This window comes from Psammomys obesus, unplaced genomic scaffold (genome assembly GCF_907164565.1).
Source record: "Psammomys obesus unplaced genomic scaffold, mPsaObe1.curated_primary_1811, whole genome shotgun sequence".
Taxonomy (NCBI): domain Eukaryota; kingdom Metazoa; phylum Chordata; class Mammalia; order Rodentia; family Muridae; genus Psammomys; species Psammomys obesus.
The window spans coordinates 5,541,468-5,561,890 of record NW_026590405.1 but is presented as its reverse complement, the minus strand read 5'-3'; the positions used below and the strand labels follow the sequence as shown (position 1 = coordinate 5,561,890).

The 20,423-nt window shown below is 55.3% G+C and overlaps 2 protein-coding genes across 2 annotated transcripts; one reads left to right on the top strand and one right to left on the bottom strand.

Moving 5' to 3' along the window:
• Window positions 1-7,178: 7,178 nt before the first annotated feature.
• Window positions 7,179-9,281, top strand: Clpsl2 (colipase like 2). Its single transcript, XM_055606960.1, has 3 exons — window positions 7,179-7,268; window positions 8,169-8,291; window positions 9,186-9,281. Exons 1-3 carry the CDS (start codon window positions 7,179-7,181, stop codon window positions 9,279-9,281), a joined length of 309 nt encoding a protein of 102 aa, XP_055462935.1.
• Window positions 9,282-14,628: 5,347 nt separating this feature from the next.
• On the bottom strand, window positions 14,629-16,483 carry LOC129676721 (colipase). Its single transcript, XM_055607253.1, has 3 exons — window positions 16,329-16,483; window positions 15,103-15,225; window positions 14,629-14,863 (listed from the first exon to the last, which is right to left on the bottom strand). Exons 1-3 carry the CDS (start codon window positions 16,413-16,415, stop codon window positions 14,732-14,734), a joined length of 342 nt encoding a protein of 113 aa, XP_055463228.1. The 5' UTR covers window positions 16,416-16,483; the 3' UTR covers window positions 14,629-14,731.
• Between the last annotated feature and the right edge of the window lie 3,940 nt (window positions 16,484-20,423).

Genomic DNA, 20,423 nt, shown 5'->3' with positions numbered 1-20,423 from the left:
GGCGCGGGCCGCCCTGCCCGCCTGGCGTTCGGGTGGGTCCTGAGGACGCCACCTCTGTCCTGCTTGCACTGGCAAGGGCTTTGACCATCTGGACGCCTTTAAAACCGGAACGTGGAGCCCAGCCTTTCCTGGGTGGGCATAGGTGCCCGGTGTGTGCCCGGTGTGTGCCCGGTGTGTGTGTGCCTTTCAAGGCAGCCAAAGTGGAAGGTGGCTGTGCACCAACGCGCAGGTTCTCCAGAGCAAGCCTGGGTCTTCCGCAAGAGCGTTCACCTGCCTCGTCACCTGCCGAGCCATCCCTCCGGCTTGGCCCTCCAGCGGTGGCTGAAGACTCTTCCCAGGCCCCTCCTGTTGGGAAGGGCGTGGGCTGCTAGGGGCGGGTCCTTGCGGGAGGAGCCGGGGCAGGCGCTGTGGGTGCCTCGCCTCCTTCTGACCTGGTCCGTGGTGTGCCTCTTGGCACATGTGCTCCTGCCTGGGACGTGCCTCCATCTCCCTCACCAGAGGCTAAGTCGGTGGGGATGGCCTGGCTTCCTCTGGATTCCGAACCTTCGAAACGATGGGCTCAAGCCAGGGATGGTGGTGCATGGCTTTAACCCCAGCACAGGCAGGGAGGTAATCTGTTACATGGATGCATAGACATACGTGTGTGTATACATGTATGTACATATACACACGTGCATGCAAACGTATAATATATGTACATATAACATATATGTGTGCATGTATATAATATACATATTTCACACCATACATGCACACTCATCCTGTCCCGTCCCTCTGGAGAACCTTAATACAAGGCCCTACAATCAAGGCGCTTTGACGTTTGTTTTTTTTTTTTTTTTTTTTTTTTTTGTGTACGCTTGCAAACGTGTGCGCGCACACGCCACAGCACGTCTGTGGAGGTCAGAGGACACCTTGCGGGAGGAGATTCCGTTCGCTCCTTCCACCGGGTGGAGCCCAGGATTAAACTCGTGTTGTCAGGCTAGGCAGCAAGCCCCTCTGCCTGCTGAACCCTCTTGCCGGCCCAGCTCACCTTCATAGTCACAGCACACGCTCCTCTCAAGCCCTGGCCGGCGGAAGGACCCCAGCACCCTCGGGACCGACGCTTGAGTAGGCGTGGAAGGGGGCCATGGCCGGGTCACCTTCCTCAAAGGGGCCACCGCCACCGCAAAGGAGGCCTCACACATGTGCTCCATGCCAGTTGGCCACAGTGAGGAAGCAGAGGAAGAGCTGAAAATATCTGGAGACCACATCACGGGACAGAGAGTGACAGACTAGGTAAGAGAAAATGCTGGAGTCGGGGTGCCGGGTTCGAATCCTGGCCCTGTCATTTGCTAGCCTCGGGACCTGGGGCGAGGCGTTGAACCCTGTTTGTCTGTCAAAGGACTAGAAAAGTAGACTTAGGGGCCTGTTGGGATTATGAGGACATTAGCGAGATTGTGCTGTGTGGTCGTCGGGGAGAAGACACAGATGTCATTTCCTTGGGGTGACGGCCCCTAGGAGACACCCTGAGAACATAGCAACAAAACCCAACAACTGCCTGTAATCCCAGCACTCGGGAGGCAGAGGCAGGCGGACCTCTGTGAGTTCAAAGCCAGCCTGGTCTACAAAGCGAGTCCAGGACAGCCAGGGCTACACAGAGAAACCCTGTCTCAAAATCATGTATTATCTCGGGAACGTGGGAGTGTCTTGGTTGGTACGTCTGGTTCCATAAAACTAAGGGTGGCCCAGCTGTGCCCAGGATAGGTAGATCCCCTTCCAAGGGGCCCACCCTCTCTGTAGGAGGCTGTTGGCGAGTGCTCAGATCACAGCATCTGGTTTCCCCAGAGAAAGCCCCTTAGACTCGGAACAAGTGTGGACACTGTAGATTCTAAAGTCCAAAGTAGAGAGAGTGTGTCTGGGGCCTGTGAGAGGGCTCAGTGGGTAGAGGTGCTTGCTGCCAAGCCTGAGGATCTGAGTTCGATACTCGGCCCCCACGTGGCAGGAGAGAACCGATTGCTGCAAGCTGCCCTCTGACCTCCACGCGTGTGCCGAGGCAGGAGTGTGGCTCCCGACACACACGGAGACATTTAATAAATGCAGTTTTTCTGGGAAGAGTATTGTGTTTTGATTGTTTCAAAGTGCGTTTCTCCCTGAGGATTTGGGTTTTTAGCATCTTTGAGAAGAAACACTGCCGTGCAAGGCCAGTTGCCTGCGTCACCCTGACACTCAGGAGGGTGCAGTACACGGCCAGTAGGGCCATTTGGTGGCTACAAATCTGAGGTCTGGGGAGAACCCAGACTGTTGACTCGACTCGAGGCCAGAGGACCCAGTCCGGGTCAGTCCCGGAGCCAATGTGAAAACCACAGGGTCGACGTGCTCAGGGCGGCTCTGTGAGCCACCGGGCCCTGCCAATGTGGACGCCCAGCCAAAAGGGAGTGGAGGAAAGCCCAGGGCACCAGACAGGAGAGCGCAAACCAGAGGGGCGAGGGCAGCCAGGGGCAAGCGGGCTGCAAGCGGGATGTGGGCAGCCGCAGGTCCCTTGTCTGTCTGCCAGGGCCCCGCCCCACCCCCTGTACCACCCAGGGGAATATTTTTATCAGCTGTTTTGTAAATGGGAAACTTTAGTAGCTTTAGAAACATTTGAAGGAAAAAAAAAGGAAGCTGGGTGGTGGCGCACTCCTTTAGTCCCAGCACTCAGGAGGCAGAGGCGGGCGGATCTCTGTGAGTTCGAGGCCAGCCTGGTCTACACAATAAGTTCCAGGACAGCCAGGGCAACACAGAGAAACCCTGTCAAACCCTGTCTCCAAAACCAACAACAATAAAAAAAAAAAAAAAAAAAAAAAAAAAAAAGTAAAATGGGAGGGTAGGGAACCCCACTTCATCCATTTTTAAGTGTAAAGGATTATTTTGGTTTTTCGAGACAGAGTTTCTCTGTGTCGCCCTGGCTGGCCTCGAATTCACAGAGCTCTGCCTGCCTCCGCCTCCTGAGTGCTGGGGTTAAAGGTGGGCACCGCGGTGACTTGTGCCAATGATTTTCTATGAGGTAAAACCATGAGGCCGGCTCAGTGGTGAAGACAGGGCAGCTCGCAAATGACCACAGTTCAGACCAGCAACCCCTTCTGACCTCTGATGGGCGCAAGGCGCACAGGGTGTCCCCCCCCCCACGGGCCGGCAAAGCGCACGATGGCATGGGAACGACCACCAAACCCCAGGCACAGGGTGTGCCTGGAGACAGAGGCACAGCGGGACATAGCGGGCTCGCCGGCCCACCAGGCTCTCACGCAGCTCTCAGGCAAGCAAGAGACCCTGTCTCAACACAACGTGTTCAACTTTCTAAGAAGTGCACAGTGCCCAAGGACACCGTCCGAGGGGGTCCTCCGGCCTCCCCAGATCCGCACGCACGATTTCTCCCCTCTTACACTCACAAATAGAAATCGTAAAATCAAGATGAAAGAGAGGCCGCAGGCTGCCCAGAAAGACATGTGGACACTCTGGAGGTGCTGGGGTGCTAACAGGATCGTGAGCGGACCCCAAAGCGGCGCCCGAGGGAGGTCTTCACCCAGCATGGAGAGGGCCAGGTAGCCTAGCCCCACCCAGTTCCGTTCCCAGCTGACACACTCTGACCCCCGCCCAGGCCCAGGCCTTGTGGGATTAGGGCAGAACTGCATCCGAATGGCAAGAGGCGCGGAAGGTGGCTGGACTCTCAGATGACCACACAGTGACCCTCCCGGCCCCGCTCTGAGGAAGCAGTCAGCAGGCCTGATGCTGTTTCCTCCCCAGCAAGCACAGCCAATCTCGTGAACATGGCGGCCATTGTGCTCGGAGGACCTCAGGCTCCAGCTTCCGGGGGTGTGGCTCAACCTGGCTGATCTCACAGAGCAGGATTAAGGGAGGGCAGAGGCTGCTGTAGAACCCTCTGGAAGTGGTTATTTTGTCCCTGCCTTCTCTACAGCCAGCTCAGCCTCTCTCTGCCCTCCTGGAGCTTGGGGGGGCACACCAACTTCAGGGACTCTGGGCGGATTCTGTCATCCACTGCTGTGTAAGTGACTTCTTCAAAATGGATCCTCAGGCTAGCATTGCGTGACCAGTCCTTTGGGGCCTCAACACCCTCTGAGCGGGGAGGGAGTCACTTAAGAATCCCCGGAATAAGCTGGAACGCTGCAGCGCACCCGTGATCCCAACACTCAGGGAGGCAGAGGCAGGCGGAGCTCTGAGAGTTCGAGGCCAGCCTGGTCTACAAAGAGAGTCCAGGACAGCCAGGGCTACACAGGGAAACCCTGCCTTGAAAACAAACAATGGAATTCCAGGGAAGTCCCACGATTGGCTGGAAAGACCAGGGGCGAGGTACAGTGGTGGAACCGTTGGTGTCCACAAGGGGGCAGTGGAAACCAGCTGCTGGGTCACTCCTAGAGTTCCAGGCCAGCCTGGGTACAGAGTGGAACTCTATCTTAGAACAAAACTAAAGCACCAAAAATCTGTTTCCTGTGGTAAATTGGGCATAGAGGCCCTTGCCTGTAATCCTGGCTCCTGGGAGGCAGAGGCAAGAGGATCAGGAGTTCAAGTCCCATGAGACCCTTGCCTCAGAGACACTGAAAGATGGCTGTTGGGAAGGCTCAGCAGTTAAAGGTGCTTGCAGCCAAGACTGGTGACCTAGCACCTAAATGGCAGGAGAGAAAGGCTCCATTGTCCTCTTTAATCCCATGTTCTCACTGTGGTATGTGTCTTCCTCCCATTAAAAACAAACAAACAAAAACCCCAAACAAACAAACCAACCAACCCTTCCATCCCAGCCTGAGCACAGAGGTTACACAGAGCCCCCTTGGCCCTCCTGAGGAACGCCCCTGCCGTTAGTCAGGTTACAAGACAGCATACCTGGCTACCAGGTAGGACTGTCCACCCGTCTTCCAGGCTGACATACAGGGGCTGAAACCAGCAGGGCTGGGGAACGGCTTGGTCCGCTCACGTGGCTCCCTCCTGGTTGCTCCCACCAAGAGCTGGGTCAGCAGGTCCCTCGAGAGACGGGAGGGCACCACCGAGTGTCCCAGTCCTGCCCATCACAGGGATGTGTCTAGGGGTAGTGGGGGCGGCTGGGAGTTGGCACCCGCTGTCCTTCAAGGCTGCTGTCCTCACAGACCAGTCCAACCAGCCTCACCCTGTACCCGAGGAAACACCTCAGCTGGGCTCGGGTGAAACAGGCTCTCCTGTATTGAGGGGAATGAGTGACATCAACCTTGGGGAAGTGGGTGGGGGTTTGGGGGTGAGTGTCCGTCGCTGGCTGGGGTGGAATGCTTCACTGGCATGAAGAGGAATTCCAGGCGCTAGCTGAACATAAGGAAACTGGTCTCAGTCTGGACCCTGGTCACCAGGCCACGTGGCTACCTCAAAGGTGGCAGCGGTGGTGGTGGCAAGGCCATGTGCACGGGGCACTTGGGTCCAGAACAGGGAGGGACAGTCCTCCTTCCTGCCGGTCTCAGGATGACATGTTTCAGGGTCTGGACACGTCTCAACCTCACTCTTGCTCCAGGCCGGCTTCGCTGGCGGCACGGCCCACTTGCCCCCACACCCCGCCCCACAGCCTTTCACATTCTCACTTTGCACATTCTCACTTCTCACGGGCTTTGCTCCGTTCGTCCCTGCCCGGAACTCCCCTGGTTCTCCGGCCAAACCCCACATCCCCAGTAACGCCAAGCGAGGTGTCCCATCAGCCTCCTGCAGGAACCCTTGGCTGCCCCGGGCATTCTGGGTAGGATCTTGCCACGGTCTTCTCTTTCCTTCCAAGTGTTCTGGCCCTGGTTCCTCTCGGAGCTTGGCGGCTCTGCCTCCCACTTCAAGGACTCTTGAGATGGTCCTTGTAGACCAGGCTAGACTCAAACTGACCGGCTCTGGAACGCTGGGATTACCGGTTGCGGCACCCTCTCAGCTTGTGTGGTAACAGGGATCAAACTCTTGGCTTTGTGGATGCTGGATGACTCATCCCCATTCCCTGGGTTTTTGTTTGTTTGTTGTTTATTTACTTTCTTGTTTGTTTAGTTGGTTTGGTTTTGGTTTTTGATACAGGATTTCTCTGTGTAGCCTTGGCTGTCCTGGAACTTGCTCTGTAGACTAAGCTGGCCCCAAAGTCAGATCTGTCTGCCTCTGCTGACCCGCCTGCCTTGTTTTGTTTTTTAAAAACATGTAGCTCAGGCTGATTCCAAACTCACTGGTAGCCAAGATGGACCTTGAACCCCTAACCTGCCTGCCTCCACCTCCCCAGTGCTAGGACTACAGCTGTGGCCCACATGCTTGGTTTCCAAGGTGTTTTTAAAAAATAAAAAGGCTGGGCATGGTGGTGCACACCTTCGTTCCCAGCAGTCAGGAGGCAGAGGCAGGTGGGTCTCTGAGTTTGAGACCAGCCTGGTCCACAGAGTGAGTTGCAGGACATCCAGGGCTACACAGAGAAACCCTGTCTGGAAAAACCAAAACCAAAACCAAACAAACAAAATATAAACATTAAAACATTTACTTTACATGTATGAATGTTTTGCCTGTCCATTTGTCTGCGCCCCATGTGTGTGCCAGGTGCCGTTGGCAGTCAGAGAAGGCACTGTCACCCCCAGAACTGGAGTTACAGACTGCTGTGAGCCACCGTGTCCTGGGTTTGGGAGAGGACCCAAACCCAGGTCCTCTCCAAGGTCAGCCAGTGCTCTCAACTGCTGAGCCAGCTCTCCAGTCATGCATACCCCTTAGGTAACTTTTTTTAAAATAATTTATTAAAAAAAATTTTGTGCATTGGTGTTAGCCTGCATGTATGTCTGTGTGAGGGTGTCAGGTCCCCTGGAACTAGAGTTACAGACAGTGGTGAGCTGCCATGTGGTTGCTGGGAATTGAACCCGAGTCCTCTGGAAGAGCAGCCAGTGCTCTTAACCATTGAGCCGTCTCTCCAGCCCCAACACTTTAAAGGAAGTTTTCTTTACAGTTTGTGTTTGGAAGTGGCCCGTATAAGGCCCCACATCACAAAGGCCCTGCTGGTCCAGCGCCTTCTCCTCCCTCCATCCCCTGAGGGGCTGCCAAGGCCTAAGCTGGGGGTTAGCAGTCCTCACCCCACATCGACTGAGCAGGACAACCTGTGACCATCGGGCCCACGCTGGCTGTCTACCACCCCCACAGTGACAGGGACTTGTTCCCCAGCAGTGCTGAGGAAGCTCTCGGCCGCCCAGGCTATGGCCTTCACTCAGGCCTTCGTCACCATGCTGGCATTGTTTGCCTGGACCCTGCCACCGAGCCTCAACGAAAGCTCAAACCATAAAAAGGTGAGCAGCGTCCCGGGCTCCCTGTGCTGACAGCGTGGGGAGCCCCCTTCACTGGGGAGCCAGGCCCTGGCTGGAGGTGCGGGAAGACCCCATGCACTTCACCTTTCCTGGACTGGAGACCAGCACCCTGGCCAGGGCCCCATCTACTGAGAGCTCACCCCTGGGCTCCCCCTTCCTTCCCTCTCACCTTCCTTCCTTCCCTCCTCCATCTTCTCGCCCTTCTTTTTTCCTTCCTTCCCTCCTTCTTTCTTCCTTCTCTCCCTCCCTCCTTCCTTCTCTCCCTCCTTTCCTTCCTTCCTTCCTTCCTTCCTTCCTTCCTTCCTTCCCTCCCTCCCTCCCTCTTTCTTCCCTCTTTCCCTCCCTCCTTCCTTTTCTTCTTTCCTTTCTTCCTTCCCTCTTTCCTTTATTCCCTCCCTCCCTCCTTCCCTTCCTCCTTTTTTCCTTCCTTCTCCCTTCCTTCCCTTCTTCCCTCCCTCCCTCCTTCCTCTCTTTCCTCCCAAGTCTGTTCGCATGGGGTCAGAGGCATCTCAATGGAGTCCATTTTCTCCTATCTTTACTCAGCCCTGGGACTGAACTCAGGTAACCCAGCTCACACAGCAAGCACCTTTGCTGGCTGAGCCATCTTGCCACCCCCTCTCCATTCCCACTAAGTAGTCAGAATGTGGCCTGGGAGCCATGAAGGGGAGGGGCAGGAAATGGGGTGCAGAGGGAACCAACTGATACCCAGCTCCTGATTCTTTTGCTCAACCAAGTCCTGCTTCGGGAGCGGGACACAGGGGTGGGGTCAGAAGAGACTGTCTTGTGGCTTCTCTTCCTGGACCCCTGGGTTCTTGGGCAGTGCCAAGACCTCCTTCATCCTTCCATAGACAAGAGCCGGTGACCAAGGGGTTATTTCCACAGGCGAACGGAGACAAATGTGTCCATTATACCCAGTGCACAAGTGACTGTTGTCTCATCGACCTGGAGAGAAACGGGGCCTTCTGCTCCTCCAAGTCCCGCGTGGGCACCCCGTGCCTGCCCCAGGTGAGACAAGCAGGGAACGTGGGGACGGAAATACACGGCTGCCCCCGCCTCCTGGGGTGCCCTTCCCCCGCTACCAACCTCTCCTTATCCAGCCATCTCTCTTCTAAGCCTTATCCCCACATTCTGGGCTGCCTCCCATAGGGGAGCCTGCAGAGGCTCATCCCCCAGCAAAACCTCATCCCTGGCTTAGCCACATAGTAGAAGCTCAACAGAAGCTTGGTGAATGAGGATCTTTTCCTTGCCATCCCTGATGTGAGGATGGGAGAAGACACGCTTCCCCATCCTAATGTTCATCTCCCTGTCACCATGTCCTGGTTGCCTGGGAGGCCTGCGAGGCCAGCTGGGACCTCAGCTACCCAGTAAGATCCAAGCTTGCATCCTGGCTCCCCGACTTCCTGCCCTTAGGACTGCCCTGCCCTTTGGTTTCCTTCTCCATGAGGCGGCTGGGGAAAGTTCGCAGGGCTCATTCAGGTGGGCTGTTGTCAACTAGAAGATGCAAAGGCACAGAATGTCTTGTTCCCACTCGAGGGCCCTGGGCACAAAGTCTTCTAGGAAGGAGATATTCCCACCTGGCCCACTGCCAGGGCCCCAGGGGGCTGGAGAGATGGCTCCCCACAAAGAGCACCTACGCTCTCGGAGGGTGGGGCCCAGTTCCCAGCCCCCACCCGGCGGCTCCAGGTGATCTAACAGGCATGCAGGCAAACAGCTGAAGTAAAATAAATAAATAAATAAGAGAAACCATGGCAGCTGCTTTTATCCGCCCCCTGGACAGACGAGGAAACTGACTGGCACAGTCTGTGTCATAGGGTGTGGAACCTCGGGCTAGGACATCTCCCACCACTATCCCCCTCCTGCCCCATCCCCGAGAGGTGTGATGCCCTTTTCCTCCCACAGACCAAGAGGAGCCTGAACATCGTATGTCCCTGCCGCATGGGCTTGAGCTGCCATTCCAAGGACTCCATGTGCCCCCGCCGGTGCCAAATGATCTAGAGGAGATCACTGCTGCTGCTCGGCCCTCCTCCACCCCTGGGTGTCTCTTCCCGGGTGCCACCCCCCTTCCTCCCCCCTAGCATTAAAGTCACTTCCTGGCTCTGGTGTCTGTCTGCCCTTTGTGGGGAAGGCAGAAGAGGAGACTGAGGCACAAAGGGCTCTCTCCCCCCACCCCAGGCTTTGGTTTTGGCTAAAGCCTTGGTGGGACTAGGGTTGGGAGGGATGGAGAGATGGAAAGATAGAGGGATGGAGGGATAGAGGGATGAAGGGATAGAGAGATGGAGAGATGGATGAGGGATGGAGAGATGGAGGAGGGAAGGATAGAGGGAGGGAGGAAGATAGAGGGAGGGAGGGTACAAGGATGAGAGATGGAAGGATGGAGAGATGGATGGAGGAGGGATGGAAGGATAGAGGGATGGAGGAATGGAGGGATGGAAGGATGGAGGGATGGAGTGAGGGATAGAGAGATGGAGGGATGGGGAGTTTCATGGGAAGGAGCAGGGTGGGGAAATGAGGCTGGGGGGGCACAGAGCAGGGGAATCCTTTGTGGGGGAAACAGAAGGGTTGAGGTTACCGGGAGTGTGTTCAAACCTGTAGGGATGTATAGATGCAAGAATGTGGGCTAATAGGATGGCTCAGCTGGGGAAGGCACTTGCTGCCTAATGACCTGGGTTCTTTCTCTAGGTGCCACATGGTGGGAGAGAGGGACTCCTAAAAGTTGTCCTCTGACACTCACATGTGAAGCACAGCATGTGTGCATGTATGTGTGGGTGTTTCACACACAAAATTAATTTTAAAAATTTAACACAAGAATGTCAGGCTAACTGGACATGGTTAGCACACACCTTTAATTCCAGCATTTGGGAGGCAGAGGCAAGTGGATCTCTGTGAGTTCGAGGCCAGCCTGGTCTACAGAGTGGGTTCCAGGACAGCCAGGGCTACACAGAGAAACCCTGTCTCAAAGACAAACAAAACAAAACAAAACAAAAAAAGAACGTGAGGCTGGAGAGAGGGCTCAGGAGTTAACAGAGCTTCCTGCTCCTCCAGCGTCCAGTTCCTGGCACCCACGCTGAGTGGATCACAAGGGCCAGTAACTCCAAAGCCATGAGTCTGCCAGCCCAATAAGTAAATAAATATAACTAAGAGTAAAGAGTTATTAAGATGAAATATCTTCCCTTCTTCTTCTCCAGCAGGGGAGTGTGGGAGTAGCCTGGACCATGCCATACCTTCAGCCAGATAGCTGGCTTAATAAATAAGCATTTTTTTTTTTTTATTTTTTGAGACAGGGCCTCACTATGTCATCCTAGCTATTAGCTATGTAGGCCAGGCTGGTCTTGAACTCACGAGCTCCACCAGGCTCTGCCTCCTGAGTTCAGGCATTAAAGGCACGGGCCACAACAGCCGGCTCCTTGGCCACTCTCAGGTATTTCCGTGACTTGTAGCTGAGCAGACTGTGTTCTATCCTGGGCTCAAAGACTTTTCAAACGCCCATTTCTTTCTTCTCTCTCTCTTTCAGTCAATCAATGCATTAACTTGTGTGTGCGAACCCATGTGTCAGACCTGCCTTCCACCAGCCTGGCTGTGACGATGGCTCGTTTCTCTGCCTGTCGCTCTGCGGCCATCACTAGCTACAGACGTACAGGCTTCTCTGCCCCGGGACATTGAAATGCCAATAGGTTACTCCCCTGTGGGCGTCAGAGCCGCACACTAACGTCCACGTGCATAAGCCAGATGCAGCGGGAAGGCGGAGGCAGAGGGTTGCGTCACGTTCCGGGCCAGCCTAGGCTAGAAAGGCCTCCTTCTTAAAATGACACCATTACTCCCTTAGTTTTTCTTCCATCTTTCCACACTTACTACTCACGCCGGAGATGCTCGCTCGACTCTTCCAGCCACTAGGGGGCGTCCCGTCGCTGTCTGTCTCCCACCAAGCACTCCACGCTGGAACCCATAGACCTGCGAGGCGCTGAGCGTAGCTGGCACCATCAGCAGCGGAAGGCTGTCTTCACCGTCCGTGGGCACCTAGAAAGTGCTTGATTGTCCAGTCCTCTCCCGACGCTGTGGCCCTGGGAACTATGGGAGATCCGGATTTTCAAGTCACCGCACAGACGATAGCCTTGGACTCAGCAAACACCGTGCAAGCAAAAACCCACCTTTCCTGGGCATGGTGGTGCACGCCTGTAATCCAGCACTCAGGAGGCTGGGCTCAAACTGGTGCTGAATTCCTGACGCCCCTGCCTCGGCCTTCTGAGCTCTGGGATCACGAAGCCAAGGGAGTTGAGCTGGGGTTTCTTCTCCTAGGGCTGGAGGCTTCCTCTGGCAGTGAAATGAATGCCTGCCTCTCCGGGGGCCTCTGTTGTTTCCGGGACATGGACTTCCTACAGCGAAACAAGAATTCTGTCCCTGGGACGGGATGGGGACGGGATGGGGACGGGATGGGAAAGAACTAAAACATCTATCTCCTGCTCGTAAATAAGGTCCTGACAATGAGCCAAAGCCCCGTTCCACCAAAGCTCATTGTGTACTTACAATGCAGGAGTGAGGGGTGAGGGGCTCCTGACAGGAGCATGGGTGACCCCAATTCCCCCATGGCTGCCAAGATGGCGCCCCTCCTAATCTACTCCATCCTCTCCCTGAGACCACTCCCCGCCCCCCTCCAGGCCTCAAGCAATCAGGGCAGAATTGCATACAGTTGGCTGTGAGCCTTGCTGGGACTATCAGAGGTGCTATCAGAGCGTGCTGTCACGTGACCCGCCCTGTCCAGCCTCCCTTGAGTGAACTTCAACCCTGTGCAGCTGCACTCCTGGAGTTGGCGGTTTGGCTGGGAGGAGAGACCCGCCTGCGCCCATTGCTGTGCCTCCTGGTTGTCTCTGTGGTTAGCCCAGGACCTTTCCTCCCCGGACTTTGATTACACAGTACAGCCTCTCCGGCTGGCAGGAGAAAGCTGAAAGTGGCCTAACAGGAAAGCTGGGGCTAGGACGTCTCCTCGGGTCTGGCCTATGGCCGTCACAAAAACCGGGGTACACCACAGCCCCTGCCCTGAGCTCACGGGGCTCCGAACACTTTGTTGAGCACACACTAGGTATGACTCACTTTTCTCCGCATTAGGGAGGCTGAGAACCCTCTGCACAGCACCACAATTGGACAGACCAACCCTAGCTGCAAGGGAGGCTGGGTGGCCACGGCTCACAAGTCGTGATCCTTCTCCCAGAGCCGGGCTTGCTGCTGCTCAGGTAACACGGGCTCCAGGATGGAGGAAGGAGGACAAAGGCCCAGCAGAAGGAGCTTTGGGTACCCGGAAGCAGCTCAGCCGCAGAGGTAACAGTCACACTGAGCCTCGAGAGAGAGCCAGGCAGGCGTTAGCCTCTCCAGACTGACCGCAGTGTCTCGGTGTCTTACACTCTTCAGGGCGTGAGGGAAGTATCTTTGGTGTCCAGGCGTGTGAAGGGAGTTGGTCTCCACAGAATCGGAGGTCTGTGGCTGTCTGAGCAAGCACACCTTTTCCCAGCAAGCCTGGATTCACACAGACATGCCCCGGGCTGGCAAGGAGGCTCAGCAGGGGCTCACTTCAAAGCCTGACAACCCGGGCTTGACCCCTAGGACCCTCTCATGGCAGTAGAGAACTGACCCTTGAAGCTGACCTCTGACCTCCGAACATTTGTATGTTCTTCTTCCCCCACAAAACAAACAAGTAAGTGCCCGGCATTTAGTCCCAACAACTCAGGAGTAGAGGCACATGGATTTCTATGAGTTCTAGGCCAGCCAGGGCTACACAGTGAGACCCTGTCTCAAAGCTAATACAGATCCCCATGTTGAGGTGACCCCCAAGCACATGATTGTTTTCGTTGCTACTTCAGAACCGTAACTTTGCTACCGTTATGAATCGAAATGTAAGCATCTGATAGGCAGGACATCCGGAATGGGATCCTATGAAACTGTCCTTTGACCCCCGAAAAGGGTCTCAACAGGGGTGGAGAACCACCAGACTAGAGGTTCTTAGCAAAGAGGGAGAGAAGGTGGCAAGGACAGTTCATCCTCCTCATCCTCCTGCTCCCTGCTTCAGAATCTGGTGAAGAGGGGTGCTGGCTAGGAGGGGCCCCAACTCGAAGACTCAGGCCGACACTTCCTGTCTCTGGACTTTTGGGGTGCTGAGGCGTAGGTGACCCATGTAACGAGCCTGTAATGACTTGCAGACTGTTGGGCCGGAAGAGCCCGTGTGTTTTGACACCCATGCCTTGCATGACTTCTCCCCCAGCATCTCGGCCCAGGGGTCAGCTAGCTTCTCCTTCAGCCTTCCTGCTTCCTCATTAGCTTGTAGGTTTTAAATCACATTTATTTATTTAGCTCATTCATTCATGAATTCATTCATTCACTCATTCATTCATGTATATATGTGGTTTTTTGTTTTTGTTTTACATGTATGTGGGTTCTATCTGTAGATCACCTGCAGGCCAGAAGAGGGCAGCAGATTCCAGTACAGATTGCTGTGAGCAGCCATGTGGTTGCTGGGAATTGAACTCAGAACCTCTGGAAGAACAGACAGTGCTCTCAACCACTGAGCCATCTCTCCAGCCCTTGTGTGTGCATTTGTGTGAATGAGTGTATGTGTGTGAGTATAAATGAATATGTATGAGTGTATGAATATGTATGTGTGTGTGTGTGTGTGTGTGTGTGTGTGTGTGTGTGTGGCCTCATGTCACAGGTGCGGTTGTCAGAGGATTTTTCTTCTAACATGTGTGTCCCTAGGAACAAACTCAACCTGGCTTCGTGGCAAACGCCTTACCTACTGGGTCAGCCCACTGGCCCTAACTAATATTTGATGGCTCTCCAGAGAACACAAATATATATATAATTTTTTTTGAGACATGGTTTTACTGTGCAGCCCTGGCTGTCCTAGAACTCACTATAGACCAGGCTGGCCTCAGGGTCTGCCTGCCTCTGCCTCCAGAGTGAGTGCTGGGATTAAAGGCTTCGGCCACCACCCGGCTGAATTCAGTATCTTTATGAAGTAGAGATGATAACTCCTTCCTCTCAGGGTCACTGGAGCGGGCTTCCTAGAAAGGGTTAGCCCACTGCAGCTGTTAGTGGTCAGACCTGTGAGCACATGAGTGGGGTCAGCTCGCTGACACACTGCAAGGGGGTCCCCGAGAGGAGGGAGAGCCAGGACAGCGGGACAGGCCTGTGCTGTCTGCACCTGCCTGTCTGTCCCCGGGGGCTCAGGCCCGGGGCCTGCCTATTCACCAGGCTGCCTGGCCCCGCCTCCCCCTCCCCCTGGCCTGTGGGACCCCAGCCCGGTAGACACAGGCTTTGTGAGGGTTCTTCTTGCACAGCAAGGACAGGCAGAGGTGGGCAAGGTTGCGGGAGGACTTTAATTGCCAACAGCTGGCTCAGGAGGGACGGGGGGGGGAGGGGAGGGAGAGGTGCCCCCCCTGGGCCCAGCTTCTGGCGCTGTCTCACTGCTTGGAGCGCCCGGTGTCAAGGCAGATGCCGTAGTTGGTGTTGGTGATGGCGCCAATGATGCTCCTGTCGCCCTCACAGGTCAGGCCCCGCTCACAGGGACACCGATAGTAAATCCCATACAGTGTCTGCAGAGGCAGGGACAGCAGGGTCACAGAGGGCTCGGAGTCTCCGTGAGCCTGAGCTGCCCACCCGCCTGGAACCCGAGCACCCGTCCCTCAGCAGGGGGCCTCCTCCAACAGCCTTCCCAACTTGCTGGCTCAGAGGAGCCTCTACTTACCCACCTGTGGAATGGGAACAGCCCGGCCCCACACACCCACCCAGGGTCCCCCCCCCCCGCCATCCCCAGGCCTCCCGGGGCACCAACCTTTGGGGAGCACTCGCTGTTTTCCCAGGCCTTGTGTGTGCACCGGGCAATACCCAGGATCGTGTTGTGTTGGCAGCATCTGCTCTTGCACTGCATGCTGTTTAAGCAGATCTCGCCCTCATCCTGTGGGGACGACCCGTCAGCCTGACCCCTCGCCCCACGCCCCTTCTCCGGACCTTACCCCACCCCAGCACAGTGAGGTGTGTGTGAAGGGGGCCGCTGTGCTCCCCTCTAGGTCAGGAGGTAGAGGGTGGCAGAGAAGCTGTCCCGGGCTGCAGCTCCTGGCCGCTCCCTGCTGACCCTGACCGGCCACTGGCACCTTGGTGTCCTGCTGCCCTGTGCAGGTGGCCCCCAAAGCAGGGTCTCCCGAATTCCCTTCCTTCCTCTCAGGCAGGCCTGAAATTATGTGGCCCAGGCTGGCCTCGACCTTTGACCCTCTGCCTCAGCCTCCCCAGTGGTGGAATCACAGACAAGCATTGCCATGCCCGGCTTCCCCCGATGCTTTGAGGAGCCATCTCTACACAGCACCCCACAGTTACTGGGCACAGAGGTACCAGCCTTTAATGCTGGCACTAGACAGGCAGAGGCAGGTGCCTTTCTCTGAGTCTAAGGCGAGGCTAGCCTGGTCTACAAAGCAAGCTCCAGGAAAACCATGGCTACACAATGAAATCCTGTCTCATGCAAACAGAAGATGCGCCCCTTGCCCAACAGACATCTCCACAGATTTCTGGGCTGTCCCCGACTAGCCCACCTCCCAAGCCTGCCCCCGGGGCTGCTGGCCATGCAAGGCCTTGCTCCACTGAAGCATGATGGGAAGGCAGCATGGGTTCCGGCTTCCCCTGCCTCTGAGCTCTGAAGCTCGGGTAGGCACCTGGTTCTCTGCTGTCCTCTGAGGTCTAACCGCACATTCCCTGGGTGCTTAGAGCTGTGCTGGGCACATGGAAAGATATCATTGGACTGTAGAGGCCAGGATCGTTGTCACGACGTTTCTTAGAAGGCTGTCTGTTTTTGAGCCATGTGACCTTCCCATCCAGGGGCCCTGACAAGCCCTGGGGTTCTTCTGGCTTTGGAGAGAGCATCCTCCCAGCCCCTCTTGGGATGACGGCCTGGAGAAAGGCCTTTATGTGTTCCGACAAAGCTGAGAACCTGAGGGGCGACAGCCTAGCTGAGCGGAAGCCGAGCTTACAGAACCCCAAGACGCCGAGGGCTCCCCAGAGACGCCTTACCAGGTTGATGAAGAGATTCCGGGGGCCAGGAGCGGCATAGGCTGCCGCAAGGAGGGCTGTGAGCAGAAGGGCGAGGGCCTTCTCCATGGTGGCTGGCGTAGCTGGTGTGGGTAGCAGCTGGCAGTTCAGACAGCAGAAGGTGAGGGCCTGCCAAGCCGGTGGGCCTTTAAAGGGGCCCTATCGCCGTGGGCCCCTCCTTCTGCACCCCGTAGGCCTGGCTACAAACAGGCACAGATGTGGGCTGCCTGCTGGGGGAGGGTCCCGATAAGATGGCTGGCAGATCTGGTAATGGCAATGGAGGTGTGTGTGTGTGTGTGTGTGTGTGTGTGTGTGTGTGTGTTATTAGCACGGTATAGTTAAGACCATAGACTCTGGGGCTAAGTTGCTCACTGGTAGAGTACTTGCAAGGCTCTGGCCTTGATACCCAGCGGCATGAATAAGGAAGAAGAAAAAAAGTAGGGTAACCAGAGTTATCAACTGGGTGAGTTAGGTGGCCTAACCGTTCTGGCGCAGCCTTCTGATCTGTCAGCCAGGGGTGATTTCAAGAGCCGGGAGGGTCAAATGAACCTGAACCTTTATGCCTTCTGTCTGTGTTCACGTGAAACTACTCAAACAACACAGAGCCATATGCACAGCCGGCCGGATCGGGCTGTTACCTGAGAGCTCTTGGGGGTGGGGTGAGCGCTCAGGAAAGGCTGGGGTGACACAGGAGAGGAACCTAGGGTACGTGTGTCACCTGCTATGACCCCACCCAAGCTCAGGTGTGAGGTCTAGGAGTTGGGGGGTCTCAGCTTCTCACCCCTCTGCTCTCCTTCCACCCACGCCGCTCGTGGGAGATTCCCGGGCCAGCCCTGGCTGGGGCGCGCATGTTTTCTGGTGAGCCACCCTGTGCCCTGTCCCCGGGAGCTGCCTCAGCCCTGCAGGGCTCCTCAGTGACCTCGCTTAGTATCTGCAAGCTCAGCTTCGAAGCTGCACCCTGCCGGGCACAGTGGTGCCCCCCACCCTCCACCCCAGCGTCCCCCCACCCTCCACCCCCCACCCTCCACCCCAGCACCCAGCACCCAGCACCCCCCACCCCAGCACCCCTTAGTGCAGACTCCCAGCCCCCCAGCCCCCCAGCCAAGGTCGTGTGTGAGCAGCAGGACCCCCCTACTCCTGGCTGGGAATGAGGAGGTCTCCGAGCCTGGCGGTGCAAGCTGGGAAGGGTCCAGCTGCCTCAGTGTGCTCAGGTGTGCAAACAGAGAGGCCTTCCCCCCAGCACCCCCAGCCCAGGAGGCGGAAAGCTGCCCCTGGGGCCCCAGGCTGGGCACAGCTTTGATCTTGACCAACTTGGCTTCAGGTATCAGCCCTTGAGAGTGCCGTGACCTTGGGAGTCGTGCAAACTCCACAAACCCCGGAGCCTGCATTCTTGGGGGCCAGAGGGCACGAGAGAGCGGCTGGAGGAAGCATCAGAAGCTCAGAGGCGCTTGTGTTTGAAGCCGCCTCCTCCTTATCCAACAGGTTCTGCCCTGGCTCAGCCAGCTGCCCTGGCTCCCCAGACCCTGAGAGAGGAGCCACAAGGAGGCCGTCAGGGCCCTTTCCTCAAGTCTGGCCCGGCAGCTGCGGAAACGCCCGTGGACACTGAATCAGGTCAGTCCAACTCCAGCTGCTCACGGGCAACTTCCCACGCGTGAAGTTCGGACCGCTGCAGACACAGCGTGGCCAAGAGAGCTTCGACACTTCTGTGTTCCCTAAGGCACACCAATCAAAGCCTTTAAAAACCACTAAAGCCCAGGAGGCAGAGGCAGGCGCATCTCCGAGTGTGAGGCCAGCCTGGTCTACAGAAAGAGTTTCAGGATAGCCAGGGCTACACAGAGAAACCCTGTCTCAGAAAACACCCCCCAAAACAAACAAAACAAAAACCTAAATCCTTCAGGTTTCCTGGATCTAGGGAGTTTTATTCTGAGTTTTCTTCTGAAGCCTGAACAGAGTTCACACAGTCATCCAGTCAGTCTCCTAGGCTGCTCCGTGTTGAGGAAAAATCACAACACAGGCAAGCATTCAGGAGGGCAGATGCTCTCCTTCTCTGAGGACGGAATCTGAGGGTAGCAGGGGCTGCATGAAACTCTAGGAACAGAAACAAACAAGAAAGGACATGGGCCGTGTCATTTGTTGACCTGGCCAAGAAAAAACAAAACTAACTGATCCTGCTGCCAGTCAGGACTGGCTATCCCACAAGAAAACTCCAGAGGGGACGCAGGGGCCTGCTAGAGTGCTAACATCATTCTCAAAGAATAAGGTCAAAGCTGGGTGGGGGGTGGCATGTGCCTTTAGTCCCAGCACGCAGGAGGCAGAGAAGGCTTGGGCGTGTGAGTTCAAGGCTAGCCTGGGCTACATAGAGAGACCCTGTCTCAAAAAAAAAAAATCCTCAATATATATAACATATATATATATAGATATATGTGTGTGTGTGTGTGTGTGTGTGTTAGATATAAAACACATAGTAAATAAAACACATGTATATGTCTCCTGCCAGTGTCTGGGCCCTAAGGATCAAGCGTGGGTCCTCAGGCTTTGTGGCACACGGCCATCTCACAAGCCCAGTGGTCCTAAGTGGTATTTTTATTTTTGGGAATTTTGAAAAGATTTATTTGGTGTGTGTGTGTGTGTGTGTGTGCACGCACTTTCGTGGCTTACACAAGTACCCAGAGGCCAGCACCCTTTGGAACTGGAGCCACCACGTGGGTGCTGAGATTTGAACCTGTGTCCCCTCGCAAGAACAGCCAGTGTTCTTGGCCGCTGAGTCATTGCTCCAGCTCTAATTTCCTTCCAACTTTAAAAAGCACACTTTGTACATAGCCTTGTAGCACACGTTAGGTGACATCATAAGAGCGAGCTGATACCATTTTAAAGAGGGGGGTGAGAAAAAATTTTTTTCAAGTTAGGAAGCTACTTCTCCGAAACAATTCTTTTTAAAAAGATCCCTTTTTCCAAGTGGGGGTCGGTGTAACAATTTTATTCAGTGACCAGTCCTGTCTAATTTCTAGCACACTGACGGTCAATGAAATGAAAAGCAAGACCAGCTTCCCTCAAGCTCTGCTTGGAGGAGAAGCTCAGCCCGGGCTTAGGGAAAGTAAAAATAGTTCCCGAGGCTTCCACATGCAAAGCGCTGACTCACAGATCCATACAGAAAAGGGAAGAGCAGGATGATGCCTGTCCTTTCACCTGCTTTCCAGCCTGACTCTTCTCTTTTCTTTATTTTTACTTTTGACAGGGTCTCACCCGAGGCTGGCCCGGAATTTGATATGTCAGCTTGGCCTCCAAGTCAGAGGTGGGCCCAGCTGTGCCTCCTGAGCGCACTGAACGCATGTGCCGCCACGCCCAGCTTCCATCCTAAAACTCAGTCTGGGCTAGTGATAACACATGGAAAAAAATACATTTTGCTGCGAGTTTAAGATTGAGTCTTAAGATTGAGCTGGGCGTAAGAGCATGCCTTTAGTCCTTGCACTCAGGAGGCAGAGGCAGGAGAATCTCCGAGTTTGAGGTCAGCCTGGTCTACAGGACAAGTCTTAGGATAGCCAGGGCTGCACGGAGAAATCCTGTCTCAAAAAAACTAAAAACAAAAAACTTGAGTCTTCTATAGCAAAATCGAACTCAAGATTCTTCCAGATTCTGTCTTAGGCCTGGGATGGTGGCCTGGGTGGGGTCCTACCTGAGGGGCCTGAGGCACATCAGGTTTTGAACCCTTCATGGGTGTCCACCACTTTGCCTTCTTCAGGATCTGCCTCTCACTGTAGTGTGAATTGTTTTGTGTTCCTGGCCCTCTAAAGGGTTCCCTAGTCAGCTGGCTCTTCGGGGATTCTTAGCCTTTACAGCTGCTTGACCCTATGACCTTCAGGGTGGGTTGCCTCTTGGATTTCTGGGAACAGGAGAGGAATATAAAAAGCCAGCAGAGGCTGAGAGAGACTGAGTGGGGTTAGAAAAGAGAAGGCAGTTGAGCCAGAGAAGACATTGTTAGAAGAACCCACAAAGAACCTACAAAGTAGAAAGACAGAGAGAGAGAAAAAGAAAGGAAGGAAGGAAGGAAGGAAGGAAGGAAGGAAGGAAGGAAGGAAG

Excerpts from the sequence above, each read along its gene's own strand:
- Clpsl2 (XM_055606960.1), top strand. The coding sequence starts at position 7,179 with ATGGCCTTCACTCAGGCCTTCGTCACCATGCTGGCATTGTTTGCCTGG. Across the intron at positions 7,269-8,168 it reads AAAGCTCAAACCATAAAAAG|GCGAACGGAGACAAATGTGT; the intron begins GTGAGCAGCGTC and ends TTATTTCCACAG. Across the intron at positions 8,292-9,185 it reads GCACCCCGTGCCTGCCCCAG|ACCAAGAGGAGCCTGAACAT; the intron begins GTGAGACAAGCA and ends TTCCTCCCACAG.
- LOC129676721 (XM_055607253.1), bottom strand. The coding sequence starts at position 16,415 with ATGGAGAAGGCCCTCGCCCTTCTGCTCACAGCCCTCCTTGCGGCAGCC. Across the intron at positions 15,226-16,328 it reads GGAATCTCTTCATCAACCTG|GATGAGGGCGAGATCTGCTT; the intron begins GTAAGGCGTCTC and ends TCGTCCCCACAG. Across the intron at positions 14,864-15,102 it reads ACAGCGAGTGCTCCCCAAAG|ACACTGTATGGGATTTACTA; the intron begins GTTGGTGCCCCG and ends CTGCCTCTGCAG.